The sequence below is a fragment of the Onychostruthus taczanowskii genome, unplaced genomic scaffold (assembly GCF_017590055.1).
Source record: "Onychostruthus taczanowskii isolate IOZ18803 unplaced genomic scaffold, ASM1759005v1 scaffold37, whole genome shotgun sequence".
Lineage (NCBI taxonomy): Eukaryota > Metazoa > Chordata > Aves > Passeriformes > Passeridae > Onychostruthus > Onychostruthus taczanowskii.
In genome coordinates this window covers 4,540,870-4,564,901 of record NW_024501126.1, presented here as the reverse complement: position 1 = coordinate 4,564,901, position 24,032 = coordinate 4,540,870, and the positions used below count along the sequence as shown (strand labels likewise).

General features: G+C 36.1%; 1 protein-coding gene across 1 annotated transcript in view; it reads left to right on the top strand.

Annotated features, from left to right (window-relative positions):
* Nucleotides 1-24,032, top strand: part of ABCA13 (ATP binding cassette subfamily A member 13) — a 168,646-nt gene that overhangs the window by 50,067 nt on the left and 94,547 nt on the right. Inside the window, exons 20-31 of the mRNA XM_041411692.1 lie at nucleotides 3,783-3,896; nucleotides 4,516-4,606; nucleotides 10,260-10,436; nucleotides 12,489-12,789; nucleotides 13,618-13,732; nucleotides 14,955-15,284; nucleotides 16,218-16,287; nucleotides 17,331-17,465; nucleotides 18,861-19,002; nucleotides 20,579-20,589; nucleotides 21,711-21,891; nucleotides 22,761-22,979. Coding sequence (XP_041267626.1) covers nucleotides 3,783-3,896; nucleotides 4,516-4,606; nucleotides 10,260-10,436; nucleotides 12,489-12,789; nucleotides 13,618-13,732; nucleotides 14,955-15,284; nucleotides 16,218-16,287; nucleotides 17,331-17,465; nucleotides 18,861-19,002; nucleotides 20,579-20,589; nucleotides 21,711-21,891; nucleotides 22,761-22,979 — 1,886 coding nt within the window. The remainder of the gene's footprint in view (nucleotides 1-3,782; nucleotides 3,897-4,515; nucleotides 4,607-10,259; nucleotides 10,437-12,488; nucleotides 12,790-13,617; nucleotides 13,733-14,954; nucleotides 15,285-16,217; nucleotides 16,288-17,330; nucleotides 17,466-18,860; nucleotides 19,003-20,578; nucleotides 20,590-21,710; nucleotides 21,892-22,760; nucleotides 22,980-24,032) is intronic.

Genomic DNA, 24,032 nt, shown 5'->3' with positions numbered 1-24,032 from the left:
ACTTAAAATTTCTAGTCAGTTAAAAATAAAGCTGTTCTTCATGTTTCTAGATAGAAATTCTATAAAAAAAGCATTGTAAAAAAATGACAAATATTACATATGTTTTTGACTTACATTCTATGTTACAATGACATTTAGAATATAATATATATAATATAATAATAATAATATATAATATAATAATATAATAATTTCCACATTGTTTTGCCAATTAACATCCCAAACCTCCATTCTAAAAACATCTGTAGGAAAGATGAATATCTTCACATACAGTATATTCCCCCACAGATCTCTAAGTGAAATCTGGACTGAATAGCACAGTTCAGAAAGAAGCTAGCTTGTGGGTTGGTTTTTCTGGGTTTGTTTGTTGATTGGTTGTTTCTTTGGTGGTGGGGTTTAGTGCTCTGGAATGACACAAAGATTGTGGTAGAAGCTCTTATTCTACTTATATATTCTCAGGCTCACAAAAGTTCCATCAGCTTATTCAGAAATCTGTAAATACACTCTTGCCTGTCTTCTCAGTCCTGTAAATCTAACAAGCAGTTATGAATGGGTATCGTTTATGTGTAAATATGAAAGTAGTAGGAAATTTTCTTTTTATTATAACGGAAATCTCTCAGCTATTGCTTGAACAAAAAGTTTAAATGCAAAATACTGTCCCCAGTGTCTCAAATGTTGCTACTAAACCCCAACCCTTACAAGCCTGATGTCCTACTGAAACTGGAAAACTTCTAGATTTCTTTAGATTGTGTGGTCACATGTCATCTATTTATTAGAAGAAAAAAGTAGCAGACTACAGCTTCGATGATGTTTGTATAGTCTGACATATTATCTAAGTTTTACACATGGGCTATTAAATTTCAGAGCATGTAATTGACCATTCTTTGATAAACTGTGAGGTTGCTGGGTTTGAGTTTCAGAGAAGGTAGCAATTCTGCTGTGTGGGGTGATGGTGGTGAGAGTCACAGAAACAGGCTGTGGTGATGACTGAGGGTAAAACAGTTCAGTGCCAACTGGCATCCAGGAGTTCAAAGGCCTCATGTGATGTCTTTGATCTTTGCTTTCACAACTAAGATTTTTGCCAGTGATGAACTGATCTTAGGGAAGTATTTCTTATCACAGAAGATTTTCAGAGTTGATCTAATATTCAACAATCACTTTTGAAGAATTTTCTGCTGTTCCCAAAAAAAAGTTGGGGTCAGGCTTGCCAGGACTTTGCTGCTATTATTTGTCTACTTGGTTTTTGGGTTATATGAATTCCTAGTATTTATTGTGCCTGTGGTGACTTCTGCATCAACCACTTCTTCCTCACTTGCTTGTTCTTCCACTTTAGACTGCAGCACCTTCTATTTTAATACTCCATGTTTTACCTTCCAGCTGCAGTTATTTATATTCTCTATTTACTACTACTCTTTATTGTAATTTATTATTAGTATAAAAAATTAAAACTTAGATTTCAGAATTATTAGTCTGCATTAGTAGCATCTTTATAAATAACATTGCATTTGTTATTTTCCACTTCCCTCATAACAAGGGAATTTTAATCAGGAAGTTACACTACAGTGAGTAGTTCAGCTATTTAATCCTCGAGTACATTTGAAATTCTTGGCTTGACATTATCTTTTCCTGGGAACTACGTATCATTAACTTCATTAAGTTATAGGGCTTTATTTTTTACTGCTGCTTCAGTAAGAGACAGAGTCTCCAGAGTGTTCTGCGTGGGGAAGGCGTCTGACACAAGAACTTCCCAAATGCCTATGGTCATGAATGAATGAATGATAAAGCAAAACTACTTTTAAACAAATTCCATTTTTAAAATTAATTTTTTATTATTATTATTCCTTTGTGCTGTTCAGAATCAAGTTAAGAAGCACTAAGCTCTACTGAGCCCAAATCTTACAAGCCGCTTGGTACAAAAGCTTCTAGTGGTGCCTGAAAGTTTGATCTCCTATCAGAACCCAGAACATTCCTCTGACTGCCCTGGATGGCTCGAGACCCTGGCAGGGGGCTCAGAGACCTTGGCACAGAGTCAAATACACCTGTGCCTTTGATTTTAACCCATGGAGAAAATTACCAACTTTGTGTGAAGATTTACAAGCCACAAGAGTTTATGTAGAATAAAAGTTAGTTTGTCACAGGATGAAAAGGTAGAATTTTGGGGTTTTTAGAAGGGGGGGTTCAGGAGGCAAGATGGAGGAATTTGGGCATGCCCTGTCCTTCCTCCTTCTCCTTCTTAGCCTCCATCTTCTCTGTAATGGTGGCACTTTTAGATTGGTTTAGAGACAGACTGTCTAACATAGCTGATAGATATTGGAAAATTATTGTAAATAAAGTACACGTAGTTCTTAGTATAAAATGTTGACACCACCTCAAGGGTGGGCAATGTGCCATGAACCGACCTGCTAGACAGACCTCAGCAGGTCAGGAAAATAGTGTATTTGATAAGAAAAAATAAACAACCTTGAAAACCAGAGCCAAGGAATCCCGACTCCTTCTTCCATCACTGGGCTGGGAAAAGGAGACTTTGTAACACCTCAGGGTCATCTCGACCACAGAGACTCCAAGAATCCCCGTGTTCTGGTGTGAACTGTAGTTGCTCTGTCCTGGGAGTAAGCAATTTCCCAGACTGCCTGTTTGCCACCCTTGCAGCCTGGTCTCCTTGATCTTGTCACCATCGTGCCTGGTCTGGGGGGTTCTATCCATGAGATTTCTGTGTTACTTTTGGTCAGAAGAACTTATTTAGTCTACTTGACAGCAGGATTTAGTTTAACATCTAGGGTCACTTTGTCTTTAATCCTTATGAATGATCATTCTTTAAAGTGGAATAGGGATTCTCATAGAAGTTAAATGCATAATGTTTTTCAGGGAAACAAAATTACATGCATGGTCTCTTTAGGGTGCTCCGTGTTACAAAGAGGAAGAAAGAGCGACCAGAAATTCTTTTCTCATGTTGTGCTAAGAGTGAGATTTTGAAAAAGGCACTTAAGATGCTATGGTACAAATTGTATACTTTCAACAGGAATAATTCCAAAAAGCGTGGTCTCAAATTGGAGTTTATAACTCACTGCAGACACTGCTGGAAAATGTCACAATTTTTATCATAACAACTATGCTGGATTGTTCTTAAATGCACTTCTGTGACTGATAACACCAATTTAAACAAAAGATACTGCAATATTTTCTAGTCTTGAGTATACTTATGATCTGTTTAAAATAGGATGGAAAAAAATTGCTGGTTGTTTACTAAGAGAGAAATTGTAACCTGTGTTTGACTGGGACAGAAAATAGTTTGCTTTACTCAAGTCTTTCCCTGTGAGAGTAGTTTGAAAGAGATTGATTGATCAGTTATATTTATTGTCCAAACTGTGCTTCCAAATTTCAATTTTATTACGTACTCAGTCAAACTAGTTTGAATAAAAGACCCAGAACTGAGTGCCTTTCTTTTGAATATGTCCCAACTATATTTATTTTTCTGTCTTTCTCAAGCACACTCATGATATTTCTATGAAAGAGACACTGTAAAGTAAAGAAGTCTTTGTTAATACTTCAGATGGGAAACATACAGAGCATAGGAAAACTTTGATTTTCTTGGTATAGAAAAAAATATGTTCAATTTCTTAGGTGAAAAAAAAAAGAAAACAGATATTCTTACTCTTGACCATCAAAATATAATGGAAAGGAGTTGCACAAGATCTAAAGCATGCCAGTTTTTTCTGTTTCTTAAAATCTACTGTGCACAAATTTCACTTAAATTGTTTCCATGTATTTTTTTTTTTCCCCAGGCTAATTTCACTTTTGGTTTTGTGGAAAACTTGAGGAGTTATTCTGAGACATGGCTTAGGATGTCTGAGGTTTTCAAAACCAGTGGAAATGTCCTCACAGTCTCACGACTGCAGGTTGGTGAACTGGGGGAGATCTTTCAATTTTCCAACTTCTTGCTGTTTGATCTAGACAGTATTTCTTCTATACATGCAAAACCGCCCATATATCTGACTTCAGATTTAAAATGAGCTGAAAAAGAGGGAGATTAGCTTTAGGTTATGGACTTAGAGACTGATGCTGAGAAACTTCTGACATGAAAATACTTAAAAGAAGTGTTGCCTCCCTGTCTCCAGTATTGCTCCAGTATCACTGAACCACAGGGGAAATAAAATGGTGCTGGTACTTGTTTGTTCATTGCTTATGTTTGCCAGGAAGATGTGAAACTGATGAAAAAAACTGATGAGAGAAATATGGACTATAAAAGAGAAGCATTCTTCTTAGTGGAGTTTGTCCATTGTACATATTTGTGCCTTCCTCTGTCACCTTTCCAAAATCTCTTCCCTGCACCCCTGCCATTTATTTGCAATGTGCGGTGTTAACCTGTTAAGAGGGAAAGACATGGAGAAGCTAAATGACTTCTGCAGTGTCATGCAGGAAATCTTGGTAATGAAACTGAACATTAATGCATATGTATATTTTGTATTTTCATAGAGAAGATAAACCTGATGTAACATCTATCACTTTTCATTTCAGGAAGCACTGCAAAACAATTTTATAAAACATTTCATAGAAAGTAATTTGGATATCAATGTGGAAAAACTTCTTAAAAAAATGCAAGCATATGGTGCGTATGTGAAAGTACATGTAATGGTTAGTCTTGTTAGACTTCAACTTAGAACTACATTGAGTTGAAATTGAATATTTTACTTGCCTCAGTGATACTTAAGTAAAATAATAAGAGACTGTACCCTCTTGAGTTAGTCTCAAATGTAATTATCTGTTTTCTTTTGAGTGACTGAATAGTTTGAATTTCAAATACTGAAACAATATTGGTAACAAGTCAGAAGTGGAAAAGTGTCATGGGAGAGTCTCAAACATCCATACTTAAAAGGAGTGAAGGGAGATATAAACATTGTAGCCACAGTTCCATTAGGCAGAAGTATATTTTTGTAGTAAATTTTAAAGGAAATAAATAGAAAATGAGATTGGATAGAGCTCATTTGATCAAAAACTCTCTGTATTTATGTTTTCTTTTTATTCAGAATCAGTTGTATGGGGTGTCGTTGAGCCTCAGAAAAGCCTGAGACAGGGTTATAACCAGGGAGCTGCACTGTCAATAAGAAGCAACCTGGGTCAGTGCCAGACCTGGGATAGCCCAGTGGGGCCATGGGGATGATGCTGAGTGCAGAACAGCACCCCGTGGGAAGCAGTGTGGACCCAGGTCCACAACCAGGTGTGAAACGGTGGGAGCTGCAGCCTGGAGCAGGACCAGGCCCAGTGCCAGCTCTGTGCAGCTCTGGTGGGAAAGGAGTGGCCCTGATTCATTGGTCTGCCTGGCAGCCTCCCCCTGGGCACATCCCTCTCTGCTTTGGTAGTGACCCCTGGCAGTCAAACAGAGAGCCTCCAGGGTCAGAGAGATAGCCCAAGGGGGATGGTTACTAATGGAGGAGAAAGGGAATTATTATTTTGACTAATTTGGGATATTCAAGGATTTAAGTAGGAGAATAGAAAGGATTATGCTGTAAATTTATGTTGCTTGATGATTTTACAAGAATTTGATAACTGAAAAAAATTCAGTGTGTCTAGCTTTTAGTAAGGTAGGTATACGATCATTAAAATGCTTGCCAGCATGTGCCAGAAGGAAATCTCTCTACTGAAGCAGATTCCAATGTCATGTAAGAAAAGTTCATGATTTTGAGAATCAGAAAGAGACAAATATGGGATAAAATGCAATAACAGACAGTGTGACATCATGGACAAAGGGAGCAGAGTAGTTCCCAGAGGAGGATTGTGGTAGAAAGGGAGAGATCTGTGTGGTTTCAGGTCAGTGCTTTTTAGGATCATTATGAGCCAAACAGAAATCTGTTCCAGTTGCTTTCTCTGGAAGAGATGAGCTCTCAGGTACCCCCACAGAAGAACATTGTGACCCTCATTGATTTAAAAACATTGAATTTACAGAAATGTAAGTCATTAAGTCTGCTTTATAGTCAAAGAATTAAGACTACTGCAATACACTTTTATTGGTCCTCAGAATCTGCCTCTAGGCAGGAGATGGACAAAATCCATGGAGGCTCCTGAGAGCTTGTAAATGAAGTGTGCTCTCAGTCTTAACCTGTACTACTGTCCTGAGCTGGTGCAGTCACAGTAGGTGTGGCTGGTGTGGCTTTACTTTAGCAGAGAGCTTGTGAGATTGAGTTGAAATTGGCCTTAGTTTGAAGGCTTTCTTTGAAGACGAGGACTTCCTGTGCACTCTTCCAGTAAGAAAAATGGAAATGGCGTCTGGAATTCAAACTGGAAAGAATCTGGGCTCTGTGTCCTCCTTCGGCAAGGGACTCAAATTTGAATCTGCTTTCTCTTCAGATGATTTTCTTGACCAGGAGACTGCTGACTAGGTTGAGATGGGCTCAGCTTACCCATCGAGGTGAAGATGGATCATAATACATCTAAAAACCAAACTCACAAAATCACAATGTTGGAAAGATAGGATGGAGGAAAGAGCAAGTCTCTTAAGCTTCAGGGTGTGCTGGAAAAACAGCTATTTCAATTTATTAGTTGAGTAATAGCTGGATTTCTTTTTTGTGGACCTAACAGTGAGAACAACATGATGGGTTATAGACAAACAATCTTCCATTAAATAGATATCATGATCTCTGGAATTATCAGATCCATCTTCACTGATGCAGGCAACATCAAAGAAATCTGTACCTGTGTTGCTCAAGGTATAGCTTTTTAACAGAACTAAGGACATTTAATAATATATAATAAATGGTTAATTGTTCAGATGGTCAAGACAAAATATGGTTTGAGTGGCTTGTGAAACTAGGATTTCCTTATTTAAAGGGAATACAGTTGGTAAAATTAGCATCATATAAAAACTGGAAATCAATAGGGGCTATAGATCACAAGAGCATTTATGCCTCTGTGAAACTGATCTCTCTAAAGCACCAGAGCACTCCTCTGGATTTATTATGCTTCTTTGTATAGATTCACTTGGTTGTTTTACTTCTTGAAAAATTATATGCACTCTTATTTTTATCTTAGCTTGTGTACGTTTTGTTCATTTTATTGGACAATAATCATGTTTAACTTAACTATAAACCTGTTCTTATGTTTGGTTTTTTTTAAAATTTCATTAATCTTATATTGCATCAGCTGTTCAGTCCTGTAATTACCTTGTTTGCATCCAATTAAAGCCTTGAATATATCCATGTTAATGGTTTTATCCCTCACAATCTTTTTAATTTTCATCCAAAATTCCAGCTTTTTAAAATCTCCTGATCTCTGTGATTGTCTTCTAACGAAAGCAAATATCTTTTATCACATCTACAGTCTCATACAGATGACTTTTAATTATCCTCAAATACAAGGTGCTTGCCTTTGTATCTTTCTTTATTTCTCTACAATGATATAAAAAATGTTAACAGACTTAGTGATGATTTCTTCTGTGCTTCTCCTGCTGTAAAGTGTCATAGACAAAGTGAATAGATGTAGAACTCTTCCAATGTCTCTATAAAATCATCATGCCTCAAGACCTCACAAAATTATCAGTTTCTAAAACTGTTTAGCAAGATTACTGTGTCATATTTACTCAGGTGTAGCAAGGTAAATATTTAGGCTGAGGGCTAAAAAGCTTGTGGTTTTCTTTTTAATCCCTTTACTTTCTAAGTTGCTGTGTGGGTAGGCAAAGCAATTGTTTTCCTCTATGCTTGCTTTGCAGCCCAGCAACTTGGAATAATTTCCTACTGATCTTGTATAAACCCTGATCCACTAGAACTTGTGAGCTGGGCACAGTCCTTACAAACCTTCACAAGACACTGAGTGGCATTTGTGCTGCAAGCTCCTCTTTTAAATTCTTGCTTGCTGAGTCTCTCTCTTGTCCTTCTTCTGTGATTTCTTCTTTCACTATCCAGGGCTCTCCTTACAGAGGGCTACATGTGACACTGTGTATAACAGCCAGGACAATAAAAAGAATACCAAAACAAGGAGCTTTCCTTTGTGCTACCCCTCTGCTGCCCTCATTGTAATGATAATGTTAGTGTGTATTTATAAGGCAGGAAACAAATAGCTGTAGTGCCATCACTGAAAACTGTGCCACTACCCAAATCTTCTGATACCTAGAAACTTTCTTCTAATTTGTGACCTAAAATTATTTATTCCTGATTTATTCTAATTTATTCATCCAGCAACTTTTTTTTTTTTTTTACTTAAACAGCACTTCTACCAATGGTTTTACATAAACCATTTGTATTTCCTCCCAGTTACTTAATGATAGGTTAAACAAGTTGAGAGGAAGATGAGGGCTGACATGATTTTAAATGAAATATGAAGATAATAGTGAACATTGATTTACCAAGCTATTTGTTCATAATTGCTACATTTATAAATGGGAAAAAACAAGGTAATCAACTCCATAGATCTTGATTTTAAAACATTCGTGTAGATTGCATTTTTTCATATATGTGTTGTTTCTATGATGGAGTACAGAAGTTCATGCCCATTAAGACAATATTTTTTTCCAGAAATATTTAGGTATACCACACTCCAAGCCAACAGCAATATAGATGTTATTTCTTATGCTAAAATAATCAACAATTTAACTCATGAGAGAAGCTTTTCTTAGCTAAGTATTGATTTCAAATTAAGGTCTTGTGTGTGTATCTATCACTCAGTGACAGAATGCTTTGTGGACCTTAAGGATGATATAATTCTAATCCTTCTGCCACGGGGCCACCTCATGCTAGACCAGGTTGCTCAGAGCCCCATCCAGTCTTGCCTTGAACACTTCCAGGCTTGGGGCATTCACAGCTTCTCTGGGCAACCTGTTCCAATCTAAATCTGCTCTCTTACAGTTTAAAGCCATTTCCTCTTGTCCCACTGGTATGTGTCCTTGTAAAAAGTCTGTCCCCAGCCTTTTTGTTGGCCCCCTTCAGGCCATAATAAGATCTGGAAGGTAGTATAAGGTCTGTCTGGAACTTTCTCTTCATGTTGAGCAACACAAACCCTCTCAGCCTGTCTTCATACAGAATACTTCATATAGGGCTATGTATAATTACATACACATACACAAAAATGTATACGAAAACCCTGCCATCCAGGCTTAATGTTAGGAATATTCTCTTCTCTCTAATGCTGTGAAAAAGGGGGCATCATGGGTATTTCCTTTATTGTCCTCTTCAAGGATAGCCATAAATAAGACTTTTATTATTTCTCTTCTTTATTACCTCTCTTCTTCTGTTATGGTTTCTCTCAACCTATGAATTCACCCTGTCATTGTTTGTCTATCTTTTGAATTCTAGACTGTCAGTTCCTCTGCTTTTTCTCCTTGTGCACTTTACCCTTCTCACTGTTAATCATGCTTCTTCTTCAGACTGCTTCAAACATTTTCCACTTATCTGCCTTCCTATTGTAATATTTCCTGTGCTGATGCTGAGTAATATCTGTGATCCAGGATTTGTCTGTCACCACTCTTATCATAGGAGGTCATCATCTATCCTTTTTTAAAGATTATATCTTCAAGTGAGTGTTGAAAAATTTAAGATGGAAAATTGTGTGGAATGTTTTATAGCATTGTTTATTACCTGAGAAATTCAGGTGTTTTTATTAAATCTAGATAGCATGTTTCTAGCTCATGCTGTCCTTCTGATTATTCTTTCAAACATAAGGATATAGCATTTTCCCTACATTCCCTACCAATGGATGAATATCTGAATTCCTCCAAAGGTTGAGTTTTTTTAGAAACCAGGTTTTGATTGAAGTATATGTTCCTCCTGGATCCATAGATAAAGTAAAAATGAAGAGATTATTAGACTTTTTCAGATTCTTTTAAATGTAGGACTCCTGTCAAAATGCTTATGCTCTATTTAACATGATTCTTGAAATATTCACAGTATCAAGGAGAAAAGAACTGGTTGATATGTTACTAAATGACATATTAATATATCTTATGATATCTGAAGTACAGTAATTCCCTTGTATTTGTGGGAGTAGTTATAGAAAAATAAGAAAAAGTTCAAGGGTGTGGACTCTTTCTGTAACTCTGCTAGAATTTGTTACATTTTTATACCTCTGAAATTGAAGGAAAGAGCAGCTGAGGGCTTGTAAAAGACACTGAAACATGAACTGCACTTCCACAAGTTCAAACTAAAATTTCTGTGTCTTTTAAGCTACTTTTTTTTTAATACAATGAGGATTTAGTCTCATAGGATGTGCAAGTGATAACATACCCTTCTGTTCTGATCATTAAAATTAAGCAAGTCCTATTTGTTTCCTTATCTTAGAAACTATGACAAACAAGATGCTTAACAGCTCAGCAAGTAAAGAGATTGACCTGTTGACACAGCTTGTTGTAAATATCTCTTCCTGTGTGTTACTGGACCGTTTCCAGCCTTTTGACTCTATAGAGAAATTGGAGGAGAAGGCTCATGAACTCATCCAGGAAAATAATCTTTTGGCTAGTAAGTACCTTATGTAAAATGTATTTTTACAGAAAATCTCAGACTTTGTATTTGTTGTCTGTTTATTGATAAGGTAGGTAAAGGTTACACAGTTTCAAAGCGTGCATTAAATCACATATAATACAGTCAACATAAAGCACATTTAAATGCTGTAATGTAAGCTGGAAACACTAATTATACTGTTTTAACTGTGAAATGGCTGAATGAATGAATCCTTGGAGTCTCTTATTTCTATCAAAATGTTTAAAGGAATGGTTATAAATATATAAAGAAGAAAAAGATAAAAAATGTGGAATACTGAGGAAGCTTAACAAGATGACAAGGTCATCTTGCTTACATCCTTTCAAAATTTGTTCTTTTTATTCTGGACTTTTCAAAAAGGAGGAAAGAAAGGGCATTTGTTAAGATTTACTCTTAAACCAACCCCTCAGACAAATTAGTTTGTTTATTCCGAGTAAATGAGTTCTTAAGGTATTTATTTCCTTCCTTGGGATTACACTTTTTCTCTTTTTCCTGCATTATATGCTTGTTACTGAGAATCAATTATTTTGCAAAAGATTTTAAAAGGCAAGAATATTTCCCCTTAACATACACACTTGTCTTGCAGAAAATGCTGATTGCAGGTAGTGTTTCCAAAAGAGAGGCCCCTTTAAGTCTATAAAAAGTGTTCCACAACATTTTCCCACTATCTTTTTTGGGGTGTTTTGTCCCCCTTATGCCTGTAAGGGTACAACAGAAGACATGAGAAAGCACTTGTAAAGAAGGAAACTGTTCAGTCTGGAATCTCGTGCTTGTTTTGTGATCTACAGTACCCTGGCAATTGCCACCCTCTATCAATATGAAACAAACAGGCTATACCTTGAGACAAGGAGAATTGCTCAAGAGTACTTCAGAGAAGGCAAACTGTTCCTCTTTAAGGAAAGAAATGGGCAGATAAGTCTTGGCCCTCAGAAAACTGAATTACCAAATCATAGTTTCATTTTTGTTCCACTTACATAGGGAAGGGTCATATGCTAATATAAGTAAAGACATTTTTTGTGTGTATTTTTCAGTACTCTGGCCTTATTATCTCCTCACATTATTAGAAGATGGTGTTCTAAGGAATGGAATGTGTCCAACATGTCAATGTTACATCCTCTGATGTAGGCATACATTCCTTTCCATAGAAAGACATTAAACTGGAATAGAATTTTCCTTCCTTTCTTTCTTTTTTTTTTTTTTTTTTTTTGTGGTCTTCAGAGCCTTCATAGCTTCATGGATTTTCTTAGAAAATCAGCTGTTTGTGTAAATGGGAAAATGAGATTGGCCAGTTGAAAGAAATCGGGTTTGGAGTAAAGTATTCTGTATTTTATTATCTTTCAGAGAACCAGCTGGTAGGTAAGCTATCTCTCCCTTTTCCCAAAGAAGAAAAGGGCAACATTTAGAATTTATCTGGAAGTCCTAAAAGGTCTGGATCACACAAAAAGAGAACACAAGCAGTTTCATGTATTTGGCTTCATCTTTACAGCTACATGTTAAGCTTTCATCTGTTTGGTTGGGGTTTCTTTTCCTTTATAGAGAGCTAGGGAAAACAAATGTGCAAATTCTGCTGTGCTAAACTAGAACTACTGCAATTGACTTAAAGATTAATATCAGAATATATTTTAGTGGGTTGGTGTTGTTTACTTTGTCATCTACTTATGAAAGCTGTTGATGCTTTGATGCACAAATTTTATGGCTGCTGCTTTTACTGTGGAACTGATATCAGCCCCCCAAAAAGGACTAAATGTGGATGCAAAGCAAAAACTGCAGCTCAAAAAAAGACAAATCACCTCAGATAAAAATGATTTTTATGAACCCATTTATCATGTGAATCATCTTACATTTCATATTCATGAACGTGAAAAATGTGTCTCTGAAACCTGCCATTTTTGGGCTTGGGATCATGAGAGTTTGGAGGCCTGCCCTGACAGATTAATGCATCCTATATCACGTGGTAATTAGCCATGAGTTAGTTATGGAAATAGCATAAATTATATAAGCTTAGTTATGAAGCTTCCTTTCTTATGTCAGGTATCCTCTTCAGTACACCAGAGGACAAGAAGCAAGATTCCAGCAATCTCCTTCCAAGACGCATTTCATATACAATTAGAACCAGTGTTCTCTACAGCATGAGAACAGATTTGATTAAAAATCCAACATGGAAATCCCACCCCCACAAGTTGCCAGCTGATGGGTTTAAATACAACCATGTCTTTATTCCTCTTCAAGATATGATTGAAAGGGCAATTATTTCAGCACAGACTGGGACAGACACCTCAGAAACAGCAATTCAGGTGCAAGCCATGCCTTACCCTTGTCATACCAGTGATCTGTAAGTAAAATTTCAGCTTTTTAATTTGAAGTATTTTCCTTGTTAGATTAGTACTAAAGAACTTGGGGTCCTACTACGTTCCCACTTTTCAGTGAGTGAATGTGTATCTCTACACAGGCTTAAACAAGTGCATCCAATACCAGATGTATTACAGCAGAGCAAATATTGCCCAACAGCTGTGTTTAACATAACATGTTATACAATGTTGGTCTGGCAAACGACCCCCTACAAAATGTTTGCAGTCATAATGTGGAGTAGTCTGCTCGACAGAGGCTGTGTCAACATAGCTCGCAATGACCTTAAATTATTTTAAGAGATCCCTTTTAAAATCCTTAGTTGTCCTGTACACAAACTGTAAATTGGTCCCTTGAAGGGTGAAGTTGATGAAATAAAAGTGTAGGGTTGTTCTCTGTAAAACCATCAAAACATCCCAACTATTAGATTTTAACATTAGTCAATGTTAATAAATTTGTTAAAGTGGAGTGAAAATTGACTGGGTCATATTATTCCTTGTTGTCCAAATATATTACTTTGCCATCAACACAGATCTGAATTTTGTTTGATTTTGAATGGAGCCCCAAAGAGTAATTATATCAGCTCGATGGTTTAAAATATTATAATATATAAAATTAGTATAATAATATTGTACCAGTACATACATTTAGCTTGTTACATAAAAAATAAATAATTCTAACCAGATCAGGAATAAATCTCATTGTTCATGTTAGATCTTATTTTGAGAACAGTTCCAGTATTAACCTATTAACATTCTGCAGAAAATAGTTTACCTTTGTGGGCTGACAACTCCTCATATTTGTTCTTTCTTAGATTCTTGAACAACATAGGGTTTTTTTTCCCACTCATGATGATGTTAACATGGATGGTTTCAGTTGCTGGTATGGTTCGCAAGCTGGTTTATGAAAGAGAAATTCATCTTGAAGAGGTAAGAGGTAGATTAACCTCTGAAAAGAAAATTTATTTATTTAGGTGCACTGAAATACAAAAGTTGTGAAGTACTTTTAAGTACTCATAATCCAGATGGCTTTGTTTTCACTTGTTTCCTCTGGGCAGTAAGCCCTAGTTCTAGCTGCCAACCCAGTTTCAAAACATTATTTGAGCAAAAGTATGCAAATATTGTCCATGAGACAAAAAGCAACAAGCAAAAGTTCAAGCTGGAAAATGTTATTTGGAAGGCCTTGTGATTAGAATGATTTTTGTTTTGGATTATTTTTCATATTTTGCTCTATGTAGTCTGTAATGATAAAACTACCTAAAATAAGGTAAGAATTTATTATAAACTGTGTAATTATCAGAAATAAAAGGGAAATTGCATACCAAAAGAAAAAAGAGACAATTATTTGCTTCTATTAACAGCTAGTCTTCACAGGTGCTAAGCATTTGGAAGGACAGAGTCCTTGTGATGCATTTTCTATAGGGTTAAATATATTTTTTTAATGAATTACACTAATTTCACTGGATCAGCAGAATTACCGCTTGAGTAAAATTTTTAATCTGGGGATAATTGATTAATTTGGGGATAATTAGATAATTTAATTATCTAATTTCTCTAATCTTCCTGTTGTAAGGTAAGCTTTTTTAATGTTCCAAAATATTAAATCAACTTAATATTAATTTTGATGATTTTATGAGAGCTGCTTCAAAGGTTTTATTAGCTTGTATCCAAAAGCATATGTTTAGAAAAAGAGGGATGTACTTCATACCCGGCTAAATTATTATTTGCCTGGTAATGCATAAAGGTTACAAACTGTATGCCTCTTTCAGAAGAGAAACAGGCTCAGAAAAAAATATTTTTACATATATTGCTGTGGTATATTCTCAGTACTTTTAGAGTATAAAAAGGCAAAATCCTCGCTGGAAGAACCAGTAATCTGACCTCTGTTTTTGAAACGCTATGCAAAAGAGAGTTTTGCAGAGCATGGTGATTCCTTGTGCTCATGTGTGATGATCTCAGAGACTGCCCTGCTCAATCTGTCTGATCCAGGAGAGAGCACAGCACAAGGGCAAAGAAACAAGAAATTTAAGGGGAAGATGACATCCTTTGGGAAGCTGGTAGTGTCTCGGTGACAAAAATGCTTTGTTTAAAAAAGAAAAAGGAAAATCAAGTTTGTTTCCTGTCTTTAACTCTCTGCTCTGTTGTTTTGCAGTATATGAAGACAATGGGTGTGTATCCAGCCATTCATTTCTTTGCTTGGTTTTTGGAGAATGTCATTGTGCTCACAGTAAGCAGCTGTGCTCTGGCCATCATTTTAAAAGCAAGTGGTATCTTTGCTTATAGCAATGGTTTCCTTATCTTCCTTTTTCTCCTGGAATTTGGAGTTACAGTCATCATGTTAAGCTATTTTTTGGGAGCGTTTTTCAGCAGTGCCGATACAGCAGCTCTGTGTGCCAGCCTTGTCTATATGATCAGCTTTTTACCCTACATAGTTTTGTTGGTCTTGCAGAACCAGCTGAGTTTCACCAACCAGATTATAATGGTAAATACTTCTTCTTTTGTAGTTTTCCTCCTCCAACTATGCTGTGAATTTGTATAGTTTCAAAACTTCGTACTTCATAATGTATTTATTTTTTCCTGTGTTTGCTTTTGTGGCTATTGGAAATAAATCATACTAATAAATCTTCAACTAAGAAAATGTTTAGAGATAGAAAGGAATGAAAATAATGTGCCAGGTTAATTTTGTAAATCTACAGGAAATATCAGGAAGTTGCATTCCTCATACTCGTGAGTTCTCTTAATGTCTTGACCTCAAAATATTTGTAACATTAGTGTATTTTCAAGATCAGGTGATGACGTGCCACTTCGCAAAGTCATTATTTATATGGAAAAAAACTAGTGATTGATTTTCTGTTAATATAATTGGAGAATATAACAGAAATTTGTCCAACCATATAATCTGAGCTATGTGCTTCTTTGGTGTAGGTTCTTTCAGGTCCTTTCCTGTTCAATGTATTCCATAGCCTGTTTTATGTCTTTGTACTGTGCTAAAATACCACGTCCCTGAATGTGACATCAAGTATCACCATCATATAAAGAAAACATATTTCACACATCATGGCTTCACTATTTCAAAAAAAAAACTCACTAAATTAGGCTGGTGGAATAATACATACACTGTTAAAAAATGCTTGTTTTTTCAGTGTCAGTTGGTCAGATAAAATAACACTTTCCTGTATTAGTAACTAGGTCAGGGGAGCTCTGTTAGGTGGAACAAATACTGGCAAGGTTTGTGGGGGGAAGTATGGTTAAAACATAAAATGAAATAGCAACCATTAGCCTATATGGAGGAAAGAAAAAAGGTCTATATAGTTTGTGCTTGATTTTAGTATCACAATATATTTTCTTTCATGGAACTTGTTAACAGCGTGTTTTTATTTGATGTTCACATGCTTTTTCTCCTCTGATGTTGTAGTGTCTTCTTTCTACAACCGCCTTTGGGCAAGGAATATTTTTCATTACATATTTTGAGGGCCAAGAAATAGGTAAGGTCTTTGGTTAGGAGAAAAGCTTTGTAATTATTATTTGAAAAACTACAGTTGGAAATGTTTTCCAGTCTCTTCTGAAAAATCTCTAATAAATTAATAAGCTGGATCAAGTTCAGATATATTAATAGATGTAATAATTTTTTTTACTATTATGGCAAGAACAATATTCATGACAGTGGATATTTCAAACTATTGAAAAAGTGTCATAATGGTACAACAGTTTGTAAGAGTGGAAGAGAAAATTGCAGACTATATTGCTTAAATTTCCCACCAGACACTTCATCAAAATGACTCATTTTACTGAAGGAATGGCAAAATGTGTTTTGGGAGAAACTGCTTTCCTTGACAATTGTGGAAAAAGAATTGTAGAAGCAATATCATGATCCACTGTACTGCAAACAAAGTGGCATGTTCAATTTAAAAAATGCAATATTATTAATAAATTTACAACTTTGTTACTTTTGTTTTCCATTTAGCAGTATGGTACCTTCCTGTAGCACTAGTGTTTGCACCTTCTTTTTTCCTTTTGTGTCTTCTGCAATGTAATAATTTTAGTAAGCAATTATTCAGTGAGTTCATTCATGTTTACCTCTAAATGCAGTCAATGTACACAATGCTTCTTAGTTAGAATTCACAGATTTAAATCTTCAGATTTAGCATTATAGAAATGACATTAAACTTTGTGTAATCCTTTTCTTTATAATAGCAGTGTGGCTTAAAGCCCGATTCATTTTGTCAGTGTTGTAGTTCTTTTTCTTTTGCCAAATTAAGGGCCTAAATTAAGCTAAAACTTCATAAACAACCCTTTCTAAAACAGCTTCCCTACATTTTCCCAGCAGCAGTGTCACCTGCTGTTCTAAACACAGGCTTGTAGAGGCATAGAATTTTTTTTCTGTTCATTAGGATTACTGTTATTAGCTATAGTTTGTCTTGTGCCAGTGCTTAAATGCCCAGAAGTGTGTGGTGTTGATGTGTTGTGATCTTTAATGCTGTGCTGATCTAGCTTTGACCTTTAAAAAAATCATTATTATTACTACCAGGAATTCAGTGGGATAATCTGCACCAGTCAACGGCACAAGGAGGATACATGACCTTTGGATGGATGTGCTGGATGATGTTCTTTGACTCCATTTTATATTTTGTAGGTGGCTGGTATTTCAGCAATATTATTCCTGGTAAGATCACAAGGCTTGTTCTTATCTCATGTTTTTGAAGAAATTATTTAATATTATTCATCCATTCATATCTTCACAATGTAAACATTCAGTCACCATAGGAAACACTTATTGTGGCATTGTCTTTCTTGGCTTTATGAAAATAAAACAAAAATATGTATTTTTCTGAGTTATGGTTCTGTTGTGCAAAACTGTCTGACTTTCTTTAGGGACTGGGAAGCAACATCTTCCTAAATACATAAATACTGACTAGTGCTAACTCATGGACTAGAATTTGTTGCCAGGCATGAAATATCTTTTGTTTGCTGATGGGTATGCCAAATATTTGGTAGAATTAGGAATTTATTGGATCGTCACAGTAAAAGAGCTTAGTCTAGAAGCAAAACTTCCTGGAAAAGTGGTGAATCTCCTGTCAGTACCTGGCTGAAACCCATGAACAACAGCATGTTTTGGGATCAAGAAAACTTCAGACAGCACAGTAACTGTATCTCGTTCCCAATCAGTCCACAGTCCAGCGTATAGAGAAAACAAATTGGTTTTCAAGTATATCTTTGGAAAGTAGTGGTGTGTTTATTTAAATTTTTTCATGAACCAAGTTTTATAAGTCTTATTGAGTTGGTTGATGTATTTTTAATCGTGGCCTCATGCCTCACTGTATGTTTTATCTTTCCTCTGATGATTTACCTTTCCTCTGATTTGCTTATGTGGATTTTTCTTGTGGCTACTTTGTATTTCTTTTTTTATTAAATTAAATTTTATTTTGCTTTGAAAGAGAGAGGTGGGTGATATATGCAACAGAATTAAAAAAACTTCATCTTCAATTGACACTTGACCTTCAGTGTCAACATAATGACACTCCAGAGTGTGTACTGTGTGATGGGTAAGTAATGCCTGAAAAGATCAGGCACTGCCAAAGGTTAGTTTATATACAGAACCGCGGTTTTGCCCTTTTTGTGTGTGTGCCCCAATTAGTGTTTCTTTTGGTGGCTGGTTTGTTTGCATTTTGCAGATATTAATGGAAGAAGTGCTGCAATGGACAATTTTTATAATAAAAAATATAGACTCTTTCACTTGGTAAACTATGTGGTGCATTTTCTTCCCTATGGGTTACAAGATTATGTTAGGTCTGTGATTCTGTTACACTTTGAAGCTGATTTGGAAACAGGGTAAAGCATCATTGAGGCTTGATTATTTTATGGAAGGACCTGGTTTTATGGCCAAAAAACTTTTTTTTTTTTTTTGCGCTTTATTAACATTTTTAAGTAGAAAAAATATTTGGGCTAATTAAATGGTTTAACCAACTCATTGTAAGCAATAATAGGACATTTATAGTTTACAAAAAGATGCAAAATGACTATAAGTTTTTCAACAGTTTATATCACAATTCTAACATAGGAAAATTTGGATTGAAGAACCAGTGGTACTTTCCCTTTACTGTTTCCTACTGGAAGAACCTGTGTGGTACAGAGAGAAGCAAGAGACATTATCTGAATTCTAATATGTTTTTCTTCAATGAAAACTTCCAAGAAAAAGGTTTGTAGTAATAGAATTTGAGCAATTGGTTTTTTTTCTGAATGGTGTGCTAGTCATAGTAAATCTGCTTTTATCATTGCTTGGTCCTGTATTATATGTTTACATCTTATCTCTTTTTCTCTTTCATTATGTAGTATATACTATGACTATTATATTGTAACTGTTACATTTTGCTACCTCCTGAATGATTGATTCATTCTGAAAATTATTATACAGAAATATTTAAGAAAACTCTTTGAAAGATGTAAAATAAGTATATGTTGGGTCATCTTGTCCCAGTGTACTGCCCCTTTGCTTTGTTTGGATCTTTTGGAATTCACTGAACGCTTTCATACTCTTACTGAATCTGAAACTTGTTGGGCTTTATTAACTTTTTAACAATTTCCTTCTTGTTTCAGTGGAAAAATTAACTTTGTTCATTTTTTTCCCTTCTGTTTCTAATCTTCCTCTTTGATAATCACTGTTCTTTCTGTCTCTTCTTCTTAGCCTTTTGTCTAGAAAACTCTTATTGTAACTAATTTTTATTGGCCTCCAATTTCACTGCTCTTCTATGTATGTTCACTTGCTTACAATTAATTCAGATTTTTTTACCTTTTTCCCCCCTCCCCAGTCCCTTTAAGGATGTTCCCACATTTAATTTAGGTTTTGGAAATGAAGGAGTAAGTTACTCTCACCTGTATTCCACCTTGGGCCTTAGAACAACATGATGGGTTGTTGTGTTTTTTTGGGAGTTGCAATATCTTAGAAATGATCCAGCTGTCTGTAGCATAGGTGAAGAAGCTGAACAACTCAACAGTTGTTCAGGTGTCTTCTAGACTGGAGCAGGCTTCAAAATGTCTTGAAGTTCATTTTAAACCCTTGTGGAAAAACTTTTTGTATTAGTTTTGTCTGAATTTCTGCAATTTGGAACAACTCCATTTTGTTAAGACAATTGTGTTTGGTCCTTACATAAAATGAGGATTTCCATAGTTTCCTTCTGGGTACGCCACATAATTTCCAGAAAACAGACTTCGTTACCTGACCAGTTTTAGTGTGGTTTCTGGCTCAAATTCTTTAAGTGATTTCCTCATGTCATGTGGTTGATAGCAAATTGTGTGTGAATGCTAAAACTCTGCAGCAAAGGAGCTTGCTGTCCTTTAAAAGAATTGTGTGCCATTGTACTGACAATGAGAAAAAAGCAGCCATGAAGAATTTTCTAGGAGCAGCAAAGTGACTTTGTTCTAGGCAATTTCTTCACTTGTTCCATACAGCCCAGCTAAGGGCTGGTCCCAGAGGGAACATTTAGGAAATCAGAGGTGTGTGAGGGAAGAGCTGGGAGCCCAGGTTCCACAGCTGGAACTGGAACTACAGCAGGGCTGGCAGTGACCAGGATGCTGTGTACCCACTTGGAGCTCCCCTTTGGAGAACTCCCAGGGTAATCAGTTTAGTGCTTGCAAGGAACTTGGAGCTCTCCCTCTGAGTCTTTCCTGAACTACATTGTCTGAGGCCCCTCTGCACTTGAATGGTTTTTTGTTAATTTAAAGAAGGCAAATTTAGGAAACAGCAGAAAGGTACCTGGAAGAGAGGTGCATGGGTAGGAGATCTCAGCAGTGTCACAACTGCTGGTAGGACCTTGCTAGCAAGTGACATCAAGTTTAGAAAGAATTTTTGTCAGAAGCTTAAAATTGAGTGTGGAAGCGGCAAAATAACTTCTTCATTCACAGTGTAAACAAACCAATCTTTGAAATAATTATGTATTTTTAATTTATAATTTGATTTATCTGATTCAAGCACTTTATGTATAGGATAGTTCTCTGTTCTTGTAATGTTTGCATTTTATTTACATAAAAGTATTGCAAAGAAAATAAATATAAGCCATAAATATCATATATATATATGTTTATTCATAAAGATAGTTCTCTCTTCTCATAATTCTCAGGCATAAAAGTTTGTTACTTTGGACTAACATTCCAGTTTGGCTTGCCTTTGCTTAGAAATAAAATAAACCAACTCACTGCCAGATCTCTAAGTGGTAATGAGTCAATAAAATAGTAAACATGAATAATGTAATGGGGCTGCTAGTTGACTGTGCTTGTGTTTGGAAAGTAGTGCAAACCTGACATGGAAAAGAAGGCAACTTCATTGGTGTCATATGGCATCTCAGTTTCCTGAGGATGTTACCTCACAGCTAGAAAGCTGCTGGATATCTGCTTGCCTTGAGCACTTTGAATTATACTTGGACTAGGCTGCTGCTCTGAATTGTTTCAGAGGTCTGCTTTGTTTAGTTGACTGAGGGGAATTGAGAAGATTAACTGCCTGTGCCTGTGAATATTATGTCAATATTGTGTGCCTGAAACTGGATGACATATATGAAGTATCTTATGCAGTTAGAATGTTCTAATGCTTAAGGGCATAAAAAATGATTCAAGTAATGTTATTATAAGTATTTCTTTTACTAGAAATAAAATATAGCGCCTATTTTATGACTTTATCAAGACATATGTAGACATGCACATTACTTGGCATAACAAATGGGCCAAATTCTTAGCAAACATTAATTGGAGTGATAAGTTTAATTTCAGTGTAGTTTATGTCAGTTCAGTCAATTTGAACATCTGTTCTAGGTTTTTGTAAATGGTAGGAGAAATTAAGTTATTTTTTTATTCCTTTTATGCACAAACGCATGCTTAGATTAAGCAACCTGATCTGCTACTTTTCCCCACACAGACCCAGCACCTCAGGGCTGGAAAGTCCCTTGCACTGAAGGAGCCACCATCGGTGTTGTGCTGCTGTCCCTCACCAAAGAGCACTTGGATGGTCAGAAGGTGGCTGTCAGAGATCTCAACCTCACTTTCCATAAGGGCCAGATAACTGCACTCCTGGGACCTAATGGAGCTGGAAAGACAACGGTTATGTAAGCCTGACTTTTAATGCTGTTACTGTCCCTTCTGATCTCTGCTATGCTTTTTCAGTTTAAAATTCTGTGAACTATTTGCTATGCTTTTTTTTCCCCCCCCCCAGATAAATATTTGATAAACTGCTCAAAGCTCATGGAAAGTGGACGTTGTATATCTATGATGAAAGGAATGTAATGTTCTCAGTAGAGAACTGAGTCCTCTGTGCCACTTAAACCATGATGTGATATCTCAGGAACACCTTAAGTAGGACTTGGGCATGTCTGGTTGTGGAGTTGAACACATCTTGAAGGAGTGTTCTTTTCTGGCAACCTATCACATAGAGAGCATGAAGTTTCATGGTGTTTTTGTCCCTAGAATTTGCAAAGGACTTCTTTCTTGGCAGTTGACCAGAAATGAAAGTAATAAAATGAAAAATTAACTTTCAAAATGTCTCAACTAAGAAGTTTATGTTTCTACCTTTCTGTTAGCTATAATCAGCTTTCATTAATCCAGTAACGTGGGGTGGGACCTACAGAATACCCATGTGAAGAAGGAAACAACCACTTGCTAGATTTGCTTGGGAAGAAAAAAAAGATTTGTCTCTGGAGGAGGAGAAGTTAGGAACTCTTGAGATCATGTACAAAAAACAAAACAAAAAACCCATCAACAAACCAACCAACCAACCAAAAAGAAAAGCCAAACCCAAAAAGCCACCAAACCTAAAAAGTAGCTAAGCCCAAACCCAAAACATTAGTGATATTTCTATAACTATACTCGACTGAATTGGTGTTACTCTAAGGATGTTAAAACATGCCTCAGGATATCTAAGTGATGAGCTAACTGCAGTTTATCTTGCAGATTTTTTTTTTTTCTTTTCTTACATCAGATCCCTGTTGACTGGTGTGTATCCACCAAGCTCTGGTACCATTATTGTTGATGGGAAGGACATCCGGACTGAACTGGCTGCCATCAGGACAGAGCTGGGTGTCTGTCCCCAGTACGATGTCCTGTTCAACACGCTGACGGTGCGAGAGCATCTCCTGCTTTATGGGTCAGTGAAGGCACCAGGGTGGACAAAGGAACAGTTGGATGAGCAAGTCAGTGGGTGAGTTTTCCTTCCTTTTCTTGAAAACTCTCAAGTAAAATGGTAATGACTGTTGCAAGCCACCCAAATAAAAAAGAGAAAATGCAAAACTTACAAGAAAAAAAAAACCAATGGAAACTGCAGGGTTTTGTGAGTTTTTGTCACATTTCATATTCTGAAATCATGACTTGAAAATAGATTTCCTAGTGTCTAACTATTACTCGAATATACTTGTTGAAGGAGCTGTCAGTGTTTAAAAACCTGGTATACTGAACCATCAAATAATGATGTTTTCACTGGAGAGGAGGTGGTTAACCTTGTAAAAGTTGCAGGGGTTCCTCCTCATGCTGTCTGCCTTACCTCTATCCTTGATGGAGAAGCAGATAGAAAGAAAACTGCTGTGCTTGCCCCAAGTTTTTAAGTAAATCAACAAAATTACTTTATATATTTATTATCCTGTATTCCTTCACCTGCAACAGAAGGAAGTTTAGAAAACCAGAAAATCCAGGTAAAGGCAGTGATTGCTACAATATTTTTAAATAAGCCACCTCATTTTCCTTTGACAAATCCAGCCTTGAAATATTTTTAATAAATGATAGGGTTAAAAATGAAAAATGCAATAGCAAAAATAAGCCAGAGCTCTGACATGAACTGAGAGGATTTGCCACTTGTCAGGTTCTAAACAATTGCTAGTGTTTTTTTGCTGATACTTCTTCAATGCAGGACTAGATCTTAATTTTTCCTAGTGTATATTAAACTAACTAGTAAACTGTACAAGCTGAGATCTGGTGCATTAATAGCAAACTGCATTTATTCTACTTCAGAAATAAAAGGTGTGCTTTTCAAACAGTGTGGCAGTCTGAATAGTTTGTGTTTACCTTCTGATTCATGCTAGACTCTATGAAGGGCTGGGCATTTCCATGCTTCAATGGAAACAAATGTCAGGTTGATGGGACTTCTCCTTAAGTGTACAATCAGGCATATGCAGAGGCATTTCTGGCAAAGTGGCTTTACTTTTTGAGAGCAATCATAAAAGCCTGTTACTTTTAAATTTCGATCTGAACAAACTCAGGT